Genomic DNA, 13,146 nt, shown 5'->3' with positions numbered 1-13,146 from the left:
TTTGGGTGACAACCTAGCAAGAGTTGAAGTGACGCCTCATGTTGACAGACTCCACTTCAGAGATATGCAGAGTTGGGTTATGCTGGGAATACACTGAGATTTTTCAGCAGATTTACTGTCTGATCGGTTCTCTGATCAATTTGCATTCACTTATATGAAAAATTGATCAGAGAAACGATCGAAAAATCAGATCGGACATGTCGGAAATGATCTATCGAACACTCTATCTGCCAAAAAAATCTCATGGTGTATTCCCAGCATAACACGCAGCTTTTAAAAAATGAGCAGGAAAAAATAACTAGGATCCGCAGCAAATCTGTCCTTTTCAAATAAGGCACATCCTTAGCAAATCTCAAGCCAAATGTTATTTTTAAGGAGAGTTGCCCATTTCCTCTTCAACATCCAAATGACTGATCCCAAGTAAAGGAATCTGATAATACAGAGCTCGCCCCCAAACATTCAAAAATAAACAGTGGCATCCTCATCTCTTTATATTGGGAAGGTTTTCTCTTTCCGTTTCATCCTGAATGCTAGAAAATCTAGTGGAGAGTGAGACTAACAGCGGTAAGTGACGGTAGTGACTAGTTTCTTAGGGTTGTCAGTGTTCAAAACTGTTTTTTAAGGCACGCATACACTGACAATATGGAGAAGAACTCTGTGCTGAATACTGGCTGGAATCAGTGAGAGGAATGGTGTAGAAAAGCCAAACTATAGAAAGGAGGAAAGCGTAAAGCCCAATCTACACGATACGATTCTTTATACGATTCGATTACGATTCTATTTACGATCCGATTAAATCCAACATGTCCGATGGGGATTCGATTCGATTCAATTCGATTTGCCATTGTTTTGCAATGGCAAATCGAATTGAATTGAATCGACTCCCCATCGGACATGTTGGATTTAATCGGATCGTAAATAGAATCGTAATCGAATCGTATAAAGAATCGTATCGTGTAGATTGGGCTTAAAGAGACTCCGTAACAAAAATTGCATCCTGTTTTTTATCATCCTACAAGTTCCAAAAGCTATTCTAATGTGTTCTGGCTTACTGCAGCACGTTCTACTATCACCATCTCTGTAATAAATCAACTTATCTCTCTCTTGTCAGACTTGTCAGCCTGTGTCTGGAAGGCTGCCAAGTTCTTCAGTGTTGTGGTTCTGTGATGCATCTCCCCCCTCCAGGCCCCTCTCTGCACACTGCCTGTGTATTATTTAGATTAGGGCAGCTTCTCTCTTCTCTCTTATCTTTTACAAGCTGGATAAATCCTCCTCTGACCTGGCTGGGCTTTCACATACTGAGAAATTACATACAGGCAGAGCTGTCTGCACTCTGCAGGAAGAAACAGCCTGGCACTTCAGTGGAAGATAGCTGCAGGGGGAAAGAAACACACAAATGATCTCTTGAGATTCAAAAGGAAGGCTGTATACAGCCTGCTTGTGTATGGATGTATTTTCTATGTGTGGACATACTGTACATCAACCTACTTTCTGTTTTGGTGGCCATTTTGTTTGTTTATAAACAAACTTTTAAAAACTGTTTTTAACCACTTTTAATGCGGCAGGGAGCGGCGAAATTGTGACAGAGGGTAATAGGAGATTTCCGCTAACGCACTGGTATGTTTACTTTTGTGCGATTTTAACAATACAGATTCTCTTTAAGGGAGGTTAGTCCTCAGAAAATCCCAGGACATTTGCATGTTTTCATGAGGTTACAGTTGCTGATTTTAGGTAGTGAGGCTGCAGCAAGATGCTGTATATCTTCTAGCAACCAGGGGAGCGACGGCTGTGAGCCTGAACCGAGTAAAAGGATTTAAAATATGTGATGTACCTGCAAATGAATATGACATACTTGCCTCACTGTCAGTTCCTCTCAGAAGCTCACTTTTTTCTTCCAACGATTCCTTCCAGTTCTGTCAAGATCTTGTCAGAACTGAGAACTGAAAGCCTTAGGACCCTTTTCCACTTAAAGCATAGTGTGTCATATATATGTGTTGTTTTTTGTGTTTTCTTTTTGCTATCACTTAGGTTTGGTATATATGTATCTTTTTAATTTTGAATAAAGCTCGTGTTTCCTCCCCCCTCTGTCCTGCCCCGTCGACCCCTCTGTAGTGGGCGGTTGTCATGTGGTTGCTTAGCCGAAAGCCTTTGCTTCCGGGTTCGCCGAGGTGAGGCGCATTTGCGCTCCAGCGGCGAACGGGATGCGTGATTGGACCTCCTGTATGGGCGAGGCGAGTCTGAGCGTCCGCCTTCTGGCGCGTGCTCACGTGTGGTTCTCCGGCTCTGCGACCATGGAGCGCGTTTATGCGCTCTAATGACTACGCGTCCACGCCTCCCTGAGTGTGGTGAGGCAAAACGGGGGTGTGTTCGGGGCTGGAAGGAGGGAGGTGGTCACATGGGGAGGCTTAAGAACGCCATTACGGCGTCTTGCCTTCCAGACTTTGCTGTTCTGCCTTTGAAAAGGCCGCCAAAGGCGGCAAAACATGTCAGGCGTTTAGCAGCATTTGGGCTTCTTCTCCACCACCATCCCTGACCCATGACTGATCCATCATTAGCTGGCCCTGCGGACGATATACCCTAGTAGGACTGGTAACTATGCTGGGTTTCATTTCCATGGCTGTGTGACTTCTACACGCTGCAACCATTGGCTGAATACGCTTGTGCCTCTGCTTTCACTGCATGAACTATTTACTAGAAGCCTTCTGCCTTGCTGTGCTTGTGCCTTACTATGCTTATGCCTGGCTACACACATGTGGAACATTGTCATATGTCTTCCTAATCAACAGCTGGCTTAAGTCTCTGCATATGTTACATGCTGCAATGCTGGTGGTATACTTCAACGGCTGGGCTGCTTCTGTCATCAAGGAATCATGCTTCTGATTCAATTAAGAATCTGTCTGTGGCCTCTCCTGGATAACACCTTTTCAGGATCACATCCTTCACCAGCGACCCCTGCGAGTGGGGGGTCATTGTTTTAAAAAAACAGAGCGTGCTTGTGTTCTATTCACCATTCATCTAGTGAAATACGATATCTTTCAGCCATTTTTCTCCAGCATATATGTTTTTTTCATTTTTCCATCTTGGCGCCCTTCAATTTTGGATCAGTGGGGACTGCAGCCCCATTTATGTAAGGTCAGGGGGTCGTGTGGACTGTTAGCCCCACTTTCTGAATTGGTTTTATTGAATTTTATGCATTCATATACATTGGAATAGTGGTAGTGAGGGGTTGATATTTGTGTATGAATATATTTATATATGTTTATATATATTGTTCAATAAAGTATTTTTTCTTATCTTCATGCACCAAAGAGCCAATTCTCTTTCTGGTTTACTTCATTATATTATGTTGGCATAGTGCACGAAGATTCTAATTATCACATAAATTTATATGGTTAGTGGTTCCTAATTGACCCCCACTCCTTACTTCAGAGTTATTGTTTTGGGAAATAATTATGGCAGCCTCCATATTCAAACAAACAAACACAGAACATTTATATCGCGCTTTTCTCCTGGCGGACTCAAAGCGCCAGAGCTGCAGCCACTAGGACGCGCTCTATAGGCAGTAGCAGTGTTAGGGAGACTTGCCAAAGGTCTCCTACTGAATAGGTGCTGGCTTACTGAACAGGCAGAGCCAAGATTCGAACCCTGGTCTCCCATGTCAGAGGCAGAGCCCTTAACCATTACACCATCCAGCCACTACTACTATATTCTTCTCACTATAGTTGTTGTTTAACCTATTCGCGTTCCGTCGTTTTCACTTGAGAAATGTTCACCTCCCATTCATTAGCCTATAACTTTATCACTACTTATCACAATGAACTGATCTATATCTCATTTTTTCCGCCACCAATTAAGCTTTCTTTGGGGGGTACATTTTGCTAAGAGTCACTTTACTGTAAATGCATTTTAACAGGAAGAATAAGAAAAAAAATTGAAAAAATTAATTATTTCTCAGTTTTCAGCCATTAAAGTTTTAAAATAATACATGACTCCATAATTAAAACTCACGTATTGTATTTGCCCATATGTCCCGGTTATTACACCGTTAAAATTATGTCCCTATCACAATGTATGGCGACAATATTTTATTTGGAAATAAAGGTGCATTTTTTTCCGTTTTGCATCTATCACTATTTACAAGTTTAAAATAAAAAATATTACAGAAATTTCATCTTTACATTGATATTTAAAAAGTTTAGACCCTTATGTAAATATTTACTTTTTTTTTTAATTGTAATTTTTTTTTTATATTAAACATTTTATTTGGGTAGTTTTGGGAGGGTGTGATGTAAACAATAGGTTTATAATGTAAATGTGTGTTGATTTTTATTTTTTTTTACTTTTAGTTGTAGTATTACTTTTTGGCCACAAGATCGCGGCCATGAGTTTGTTTACATAACGTCACTCTAAGCATAACATACGCTTAGAGAGACGCATTGGAGAGGTAACAGCCAGAAAAATGCGCAGCTTCCGAGAGAAGCTGTCGCTTTTTCAGCGGGGGAGAGGAATCAGTGATCGGGCACCATAGCCCGATTCACTGATTGCCTGGCTAACGAACCGCGGGCCAGGAGCCCGCATGCACCCGCGCGATCGGCCGCGGGAGTGTGCATGGTTCCTGGACGTAGTTTCTACGTCCAGGAACCAAAATAGGTTAAACACCACATAAAAAACAAACAAACCACTACTCATTTCTCTCAGCATGAAGGATACTATTGTCAATGACAAGTTAATAATGTTTACAGTACCTGGTTCCACTGATACAGGTGTCCACACCACTGGGCAGGTATCACCTCCCGAGGTTTATCCTTTTGAAATAAACTTAAGAGAAAGAAAAAAACCATTAAAAAGGAACATCATCGATTAACATGTTTTTTTTTTCAGTTGAGATAGGAAATGTTTGGGAAGTGCTGCTAAGTACTGGTGTATACATTGCACTGCTTATCTATTTGATTACTGTTATCGAATTCCTTTCACATTTTTTTTGAAGGCAGTCTGCTGAAATTCTGACGGCAGACTCAGCCATGAGGGGAGAGGGGAAATTCTCTCACAGTGTATCTGTTAACCCTGTGTGTGCAGAGAGCTCAGTCAGAAACAGGCAGAGCTTTCTCTCACAGAGAGCAGAGGAAATGTAGCTTATGTGCAACATAAACATTTGTAATACTGTAGTGTGTGAAACCTGATACCGGTTTTCAAATAATCTGCTTCAATATTACACGGTTCTTAGCATGTCAGACTGCAGAGAGAGAGATTCACCTTTGCAAATGAGACATTCCAAGCATAGCTAAAATCTACACACAATGCATTAAAGCTTTTGCCTCTGATATTTAACATGAATAGTAGGAAAATGTTAACACAGCTACTTAGACATTATTTGTACATTGTCATTTTAGAACACTTGGGCATTGATAGTATTCCTTTAAGGAGCTGGAAAACATCAAGTGAAACTCAAGCTATTATGGTGGCCCATACACCGCTTTTTTTTTTTTAAATTTACATTTTTATGAGTTTTTCCACATGAAGACAGTAAGATATACACTAGCTCCAAGTGATCCGCCAAGGTATTAAAACAACACATCTCTATAAGTGATCAATCCGTTACATAACTTAAAGAGACACTGAAGCGGAAAAAAATAATAATAATGATTTGTGTGTGTAGTACAGCTAAGAAATAAAACATTAGGAGCAGAGACATAAGTCTAATATTGTTTCCAATACAGGAAGAGTTAAGAAACTCCAGTTATCTATGCAAAAGAGCCATTGAGTAAGAAATATATAACTGAAAATAAAAATATATGATAATATTTTCTTTGCTACTAATGTTCTAGTAATTAACCATACTACACAACCAATTCATTATAGCACAATATTTTTTTTGCTTCAGTGTCTCTTTAAATAGAGACCATAGGTGCGAGGTACATTTTTTATAAAACCTACTATGAGTCCAAAAAGAAAACCCCAAGAAAAAGAATCAAAACTTTACAACTCTCACCCTCGATCCCCCCCACTACTGCACAGGCACAGAACGCCACAGGTCACGGAAACGCAACTGTGCCTGCGCCGACTTTCGCAGCTACCGGTCCGCCTAGTGGAAGATACAGGCGGCGTAGGAAGACAGCAAGGGATCGATCAGCCTGAAGGGAACTTGAGGAAGCCCCAGGTGTGTATAAAAATTTTTTTTTATACTCATCTCAGGTACACTTTAAAGGGAACCTTAACTCAAAAGAAACAAAAAAAAACATGAGTTTCACTTACCTGGGGCATCTACCAGCCCCCTGCAGCCATCCTGTGCCCTCACAGTCACTCATGGCTCTTCCGGTCCCCCGCTGCCAGCTAGTTTCGTTTTTGCCGACTGGGAGTCAGCCGGCCGCCATGCGTACCTTTTTACGCATCCCGCTGGTGCAGAAAGCTATCGCGGACATTAACAAGTACAGGTTTACGCGTTACGAGTGCAATGCGTAAAAATTTACGCATGATACCTGTAACGTGTAAAAATGTACTTGTTAATGTCCGCGATAGCTTTCTGCAGGGAATGCGTAAAAAGGTACGCATGGCGGCCGGCCGACTCCCAATCGGCAAAAACGAAACTAGCTGGCAGCGGGGGACCGGAAGAGCCATGAGTGACTGTGAGGGCACAGGATGGCTGCAGGGGGCTAGTAGATGCCCCAGGTAAGTGAAACTCGTGGGTTTTTTTGAGGTTAGGATCCCTTTAAGAGAAAAAGCCTTTAGCTAATAAAGCCTTCTTCAGACTTAATTCCTACATGCTGACAAGATGTTAGAACACAAAGCTTATATACAATGAACATAAAAAGGAAGTACAGAGACTTTTTTTGCACATAAATATAAATGTTATTCAGATGATCACTCCATAACACCTGGAGTCTGAGGTATGTCAGTCGAGACACAGAACATTTGTATAGCGCTTTTCTCCTAGCGGACTCAACGCACCAGAGCTGCAGCCACTAGGGCATTCTCAGTAGGCAGTAAAAGTGTTAGTGAGTCTTGCCCAAGGACTCCTTACTAAATAGATGCTGGCTTACTGAACAGGAAAAGCCGAGCTCCAAACCCTCGTATCCGGTGTCAGAGGCAGGACCCTTAACCAGTGCAAATGGTGTTTAAAGGGAACCCGAGGTGAGAATAATATGGAGGCTGCCATATTTATTTCCTTTTAAGCAATACCAGGTGCCTGGCTGTCCTGCTGATCCTCTGCCTCCAATACTTTCAACTATAGACCATGAACAAGCATGCAGCAGGTCGGGGGTTTCTGACAATATTGCCAGAACTGACAAGATTAGCTGCATGCTTGATTCTGGTGTAATTCAGTTCACTACTGCAGCCTAATAGATCAGCAGGACTGCCAGGCAACTAGTATTGTTTAAAAGGAAATAAATATGGCAGCTTCCATATCACTCTCACCTCGGGTTAACTTTAAAAGGGCAATTGTAGTGAGAAGAATATGGAGGCTACCATATTCATTTCCTTCTAAACTATACCAGTTGCCTGGCAGTCCTGCTGTTCTGTTTGGCTGCAGAAGTTTTTGAACAACACCAGAAACAAGCATGCAGCTAATCTTGTCAGATCTGACAATGTCAGAAACACCTGATATGCTGCATGCTTGTTCAGGGTCTATGGCTAAAAGTATTAGAGGCAGAGGATCAGCAGAGCTGCCAGGCAACTGGTATTGCCAATAAATATGGCAGCCTCCATAGCTCTCGTTACGGTTGTCCAAGATATAAACAAATGGTCTTTATGCCATTTGTCATAAATTAGCAAAAATCCTTGTAAGACCCTTCTGAATTTGTAATTAAAGCATCTGAATGACATTTATTTATAAGTGTAAAAATAGGTCTTGAGCCTGAAAAAAGCTTATTAATCAAAATACTTACTTTTTTTTTTTAATACTAAGCATGAAAAATAATCATATTTACATTATAAAGCAAACACACTTATCAGGACAACCCCTGACACAATCCTCAAGATCCACATAGTTTGAGAGGAACAAAGTGACAAAATACCAGAGATTTAAACTAAATAGAATGGACAGGAAATGCCATCACTGCTGTCTATTCTCATCACATTGCCGAAAAATCCAAAGCGACTGTGTTATTTAAGTGTGTCCAATATGCTCAGTGTCTTTCCTCTGCAATTAAGCTTAGTGCCAGCTTTGAAATGTTGACAATCACAATGCGAAACACTTCTGACAAATGTCAGTTAATGCGGTGCGTGGATTCTAGCTGCCCCCTTTTCTTTACATCAAGTTTGGCACAAATGTATGAGTATGAAGACCATTATTATTCATGCTTAACGTGGGCCTGAACTCTTGCACAGGACAGAAGGAAAACGCATAGAAATGCACCCTGTATGTATTTAGAGCGTTTAGCCTGTCTAATTTACCCTCAACTGTGATTTAAGAGAACCCGTGGTGGGTTTCTGACATGAATAGTAGGACACAGAGGCTGGTTCTGCATATTATCACCAGTCTCTGTGTCCGTATAGTGTGCTCCCCCCTGTGCTCTGCTGTCCCTAATATAAAAACCGCCACGCTAGCGACATGCAGCTTGTCGCTAGCAGGCCGTTTCCTTTGTGCTGTCATTTACCTCCGCTCCCCCTCCTCCTCTATAGCGCCGCTCCCTGCCTGTGTCCCCTCCCGCCTCCGTGAGCTTCACTTACAGAGGCGGGGAGGGAAGGGACGGAGGCAGGGAGCGGCGCTATAGAGGAAGCGGAGGTAAATGACAGCAAAAAGGAAACGGCCTGCTAGCGACAAGCTGCATGTCGCTAGCGTGGTGGTTTTTGTCTTGAGGAAAAGCAGAGCACAGGGGGGGCCTGAGGGGGGCACACTATACGGACAAATAGGCTGGTGATAGTATGCAGAACCAGCCTCTGTGTCCTAATATTCATGTCAGAAACCCACCGCAGGTTCTCTTTAAGCTCAAATTGTAATTTGATCCCTCAGCTGCGTCAACTGACTGCCACGGCAGAGAACTCATTTTTAAACACAGGATGTTAACAATATGTCTGCTTTCATGAAAGCAGGAAGTAGACACAGCAGATTTATTGCAGGATTTGTATCGGCTTTAACAAAGAAATGTTTTTCTTTGCAGGTTAATATACTGTTGCTAATCTTTTAGAGCTGAGAGGAAGTTCTGAATTACACACCTGAAACAAGAATTCGGCTAATTAAGTCAGACACTACTGATGCCAGACTAAATCAGCACGGCTGCCAGGCAACTGGTATTTTTTAAAAGGTAAAAAATATAGCAGCCTTCATATACCTTGGACTTCAGGTTCCCTTTAAGTATAACATCTAGAGCTTAGGTTTTTGTGGGTTAAACAGTTAAAAGATTTAAAAAGGAAATGTAAAGGTGCCCATACATGACTCAATTTGCAGCATGAACATCTAGCAGATTTGATCATGACAGATTAATGTCCCAACGTGTCCGATCGCAATTTAGAATCCTGCCTGAAATCGATCGAAATAATTGATCTGGCATGCTGGGAAATCCAGAGCTGTAGCTCTGCAGAGTGCTGCAGGCTCTGCTGTCCATCGGAACCCCTCATCCTGTATGCTCCTCCATTGCCCCTGGGGTACCTCACCAGCAATGGAGACCGATGTGGGACACAGGAGGAGGCACCCCAGTGGACAGGTGAACTTGCAATGCTCTGCATAGCTTGGAAGAAAACATAGAAAGGAAAGACCTGGGGCCCTGGCAGGAGGCTCCACAGATTTCATGCTGAAATCTATTTGTAGTCTGTGTGCACCTGTGGCTGCAATAGATGCCTCTCTGATCAGATTCAATCAGAGAGGGAACTAGCTGATGAGCCAATCTGCTGCCCCTTCTGCCAATGTATGGGTACTTTAAAGAGAACCTGAACTGAAAATTAAAAATAAACATACACACGTCATACTTACCTCCTGTGTAGTCTACTGATTAATCTTTCTACTTTCCTGTGTCCAGTTTGTCCACTGTGATCAATGGAATTCTCTGTCCTCCATTTTGAAAATGGCCATTACCCCCTAACAGCTTCCTGGTCAGCACTATGTTAAACTGTAATATCGCGCACTTGAGCAATAGGGAAACATGAACATTACCTTGCACATTCAGTTGTAACTGACAGCTGCTGATATATAACTGACAGCAGCTGGTTTATTTCAGTTCTGACAAAATCTTGTCAGAACTGGAAGGGATCACTGTAAGAAGAAAATGGTGAGCTTCTGAGAGAAACTGGTAGCAAGGCAAGTATGTAATATTAATTTGCAGCTACATCATGTGTCTATTTTAAATAATTTTACTCAGTTCAGGCTCCCTTTAAAGAAAAACTCCGACCAAGAATTGAGCTTCATCCCAATCAGTAGCTGATACTGCCCTTTTACATGAGAAATCTATTCCTTTTCACAAACGGATCATCAGGGGGCGCTGTGTGGCTGATATTGTGGTGAAACCCCTCCCACAAGAAACTGAGGACCATGGTCCGGTCTGTGAACGTTGTTGCATTGTGGGAAATAGCTGTTTACAGCTGTTTCCAACTGCTAAAAAAGCAAGCAGCAGCTACATCACCTGCCAGCAGTAAAAATCTCACCATGTGATAAATGTCACAATGTAAATCTGGGATTTAAAAGAATTTACAATGGGCAAACACTGACTAAATCATTTATACATAATTATTGTAAAAATGAAGCACTTTTTTATTACATTATTTTCACTGGAGTTCTTTTTTAAGTTATTACTTTCCTACTTTGAAGTACAGGACTTAAAGGGAACCAGAGAGGAACGGGGGGGGGGGGGGGGGGGGGGGTGAAAAAAGAAAAAGATTTTATACATACCTGGGGCTTCTTCCAGCCCCATAAGCCTGAATCGCTCCCACGCCGCCGTCCTCAGCTTCCTGGATCCGCCGGTACCGGGCCCGTCACTTCCGGCGGACGCGGCCAATTGTCAGCATCACAGGGGCTCCCTCCATACATGTACGCATGCGGCTGCGCAGTTAGCAGCCACATGCGTATCTGTATGGGGAGAGCACCCTGTGATGCGGAGAATTGGCCGCGTCCGCCGGCCGACTTGCGGCATTGACGGGACCCGGTGGCGGCGGATCCAGGCAGCGGAGGACGGCGGCATGGGAGCGATCCGTGCGTATGGGGCTGGAGGAAGCCCCAGGTATGTATATGGCATCCTCTCTGGTTCCCTTTAAAGAGAAACTGTATCGAAAAAAAAAGGTAAGTACCCCACCTTGCCTGCACAGTAGAGCGAATCCGACCAAGATCGGCTATTTCCGCCTGATCCTGAGCAGAGAGCTACTACTGCGCTTGCGCTGGGCAGGTAAATATTTACATGGCTGCCGTTTGGAGCAGCCCAGCGAGACCACCATGGGACGGAGGAAGCCTCAATCGGATGCAGAGGCTTTCTGCTCCCGAAGTAAGTACCCCCCAGATGCCATTTTTTTCAATACAGGTTTTCTTTAAAGAGGAACTGTATTGAAAATAACAATGAATAAAAATGCTTATTGTTTACAATAATTCATAGATTATTTAGTTAGAGTTTGCTCATTGTAAAATCTTTACTCTCGGATACATTCTGAAATGTATCACTGGTGGTGACATCTTTAGTTCTGCCAGGTGATCTGTACGAATGTTCATTACTAATGCTAGGTACACACCATACAATTTTCTGTTAGATTTTCTCTTAGATTTACCTGCCAGATAGCTTTTTTCCATGTTGTAGGTAAATCTAACAGAAGAATCTAACAGAAAATTGTATGGTGTGTACCTAGCATAAGAGCTCTATGCACAGAGGGAGAGACTGCTTGCTTGGCAGTTGGAAAAAGCCGTTATTTCTATTTAAAGAGGAACTCCAGTGAACATTTTACTGTTGGCAGGTGATGTAGCTGCTGCATGGTTTTTGGCAGTTGGAAACAGCTATTTCCCACAAAAGTTCGAACTTTTCTTGTGTCTCACAAAGTAATGCGAATGCGGCTACCTAGCCGCATCGCATCACTTCCGCTGGCGGCTGCGTCACTTCCGCATCTCCCAATGCGGAAGTCAATTGAGGAGATGGGACGCAGATGTGGCCGTGTGAGAATCTGCAGCATGCTGCAGATTCTCGGATCGCTCTGCACAACCAGCACGCAGTGGAAACTATTCCATTGCCGTACATGTGTTTCAGCACACCTGCGGTGCGATGCGGCTATGTAGCCGCATCGCACTGCTCCTAGTGGAAACGGGCCCTAAGGCACAATACTAGAGCAAGTGGGATCATCGCAGGAATTACATTTTAAAACATCAATAAAAACACCCTAACTACAACCATCGGAGTCCTGTACTTCAAATGAGGTCTTTCTTATTTATCCATTTAACTATTTAATCACGTGTAAAAGCAGAGGCCTCTAAAAGCCTCTGCTCTAGCCTGGATTTAGGTGTGTCGGACATCCGCAAACTCCAATTCAATGAATTCAGTTTACAATTCCCAGTTGACCACTATGTAAATCTACAGTGTAAGATGCTACTGCTCATCTTGTTTATCCCTTTCCACAGGATAGTATAAGCTGTACATTTCTACACTGATTGTAGGTACATGGTTAACGGAAAGGATCATGAAACAATACAAATGTAAGGAGGTCCACTCTCTCAGCCAGCAGGAACAAGTTCTGGGAATACTTTCTAAACTGGGACAGAATGTGACAGGACTGCCAATGACGTTGCCGCTTGCTCGATAACCCATCCAAGTGGCAAACAGGGGTCTATTCATTTCTATAAAGTATTGAACTGTCCCAACACTGCAGAGTGAAGCTCCAGAGCAATTTAATTAACTTCTGACGTCTTGCATAACCTACTGGACATTTACATATGACTGAAAAACTATAGGTTAAAGAACCACTATTGTGAAAATCAGAACATTTAAAATACATACAAATAATTAGTACATTTCTTCCAGAGTAAAATGAGCCATAAATTACTTTACTCCTATGCTGCTGTCACTTTCAGTAGGTAGTAGAATTCTGACAGAGCCGACAGGTTTTGGACTAGCCCATCTCTTCATGGGGGATTCTCAGGGTTTTGTTTAGTTTCAAAAGCACTTAGTGAATGGCAGTTGCTCTGTCCAACTGCCAAAAGTGTGCAGCGAACAGGGAGGCTGGCCAGCATCCTCCCTAATAAAACCT

At 42.7% G+C, this 13,146-nt stretch overlaps 1 protein-coding gene across 1 annotated transcript in view; it reads right to left on the bottom strand.

Annotated features, from left to right (window-relative positions):
* TDRD9 (tudor domain containing 9) overlaps positions 1-13,146 on the bottom strand; it is a 261,914-nt gene that overhangs the window by 16,488 nt on the left and 232,280 nt on the right. The window contains exon 35 of the mRNA XM_068254351.1: positions 4,746-4,818. Coding sequence (XP_068110452.1) covers positions 4,746-4,818 — 73 coding nt within the window. The remainder of the gene's footprint in view (positions 1-4,745; positions 4,819-13,146) is intronic.

This window comes from Hyperolius riggenbachi, chromosome 9 (assembly GCF_040937935.1).
Source record: "Hyperolius riggenbachi isolate aHypRig1 chromosome 9, aHypRig1.pri, whole genome shotgun sequence".
Taxonomy (NCBI): Eukaryota; Metazoa; Chordata; class Amphibia; order Anura; family Hyperoliidae; genus Hyperolius; species Hyperolius riggenbachi.
Note: the sequence above shows the minus strand (reverse complement) of the source record. Positions and strands in the feature narration are given on the sequence as shown.